This window comes from Corapipo altera, unplaced genomic scaffold, assembly GCF_003945725.1.
Source record: "Corapipo altera isolate COAL_440 unplaced genomic scaffold, ASM394572v1 58429, whole genome shotgun sequence".
In the NCBI taxonomy this organism is placed as follows: Eukaryota; Metazoa; Chordata; class Aves; order Passeriformes; family Pipridae; genus Corapipo; species Corapipo altera.
The window spans coordinates 3,108-4,097 of NW_020886565.1; the positions used below are offsets into that span (position 1 = coordinate 3,108).

Sequence of the window (990 nt, forward strand, 5' to 3'; positions counted from 1 at the left end):
GCCCCATCCCTGCTCCTGATCACCCCATCCCTGCTCCTGACTGTTCCATCCCTGTGCCCAACAACCCCATCCTTGTTCCCAGCCATCCCATCCGTGTGTCCCTGTGTATGGATGGTCCCATGTGGGACTGATCCCAACCCTGCCCTGCTGGAGCCTTCCTGCTCCTCCTCACCCCTCCTCTTTTTCCTTTGCTCCCACAAAACTCCCCCAGAGCCCCCAAATTCCACCTGCAATGCCCTTTGTGCTCTATCCCTGCTCTTCCCCTCAGGCTGGGAGTCGTTCCAGCCCCCTGTGATCCCTGTGTTCTCTCTCCCAGTGCTTCCTGGACGGTCCCTACGGGACCCCGACGCGGCGGATCTTCCTGTCGGAACACGCCGTGCTCATCGGGGCCGGGATCGGGATCACCCCCTTCGCCTCCATCCTGCAGAGCATCATGTACAGGTGGGTGTCCCTGGAGCTCAGGGTGCCCCTGGAGATCTGGGAGCTTCCCAGAACGGCCCTGGCTGGATTTGGGAAGCACCGGGTGATGTTCACCCAGAAGGACCTGTCCTTCGACACCCCTCGGGGTCCTGCTCGCTTCCAACCTTGGCACTCGGTTCCCAGACCCCCAGGGGGGTCCTCCCTCGGTACCAGGCTTTTCCCTGGGGATTTGGGCTGCAGGAAAGCTGCTGGAGGAAGGGTGGCCATGGGCAGGCACCGGAGAGGGGGAGGGATGGGTGCTTGGGGTCCTGGAAGGGACTGTGGGGTCTGAGGGGGGCAGGAAGGGACAGGAAGGGACATTCTGGGGCAGGAAAGGGCAGGAAAATGAAGGCAGGGGCAGGAAGGTGTAGGAGTGGACAGGCAGGGGCAAAAAGGGACAGGAAAGGACAGGAAGGGACAGAGAGGGGCAGAAAGGGGCAGAAAAGGGAAGGCAGATACTGGAAGGAGTAGGAAAGGGCAGGAAGAGCAGGAAAGGGCAGAAAGGAGCAGGAAAGGGCAGAAAGGAGCAGG

General features: G+C 61.5%; 1 protein-coding gene across 1 annotated transcript in view; it reads left to right on the top strand.

Moving 5' to 3' along the window:
* The window catches only part of NOX5 (NADPH oxidase 5), a gene marked incomplete at its 5' end in the record, with an annotated part of 5,747 nt that overhangs the window by 3,101 nt on the left and 1,656 nt on the right, over positions 1-990 (top strand). Inside the window, one exon of the mRNA XM_027632406.1 lies at positions 317-435. Coding sequence (XP_027488207.1) covers positions 317-435 — 119 coding nt within the window. The remainder of the gene's footprint in view (positions 1-316; positions 436-990) is intronic.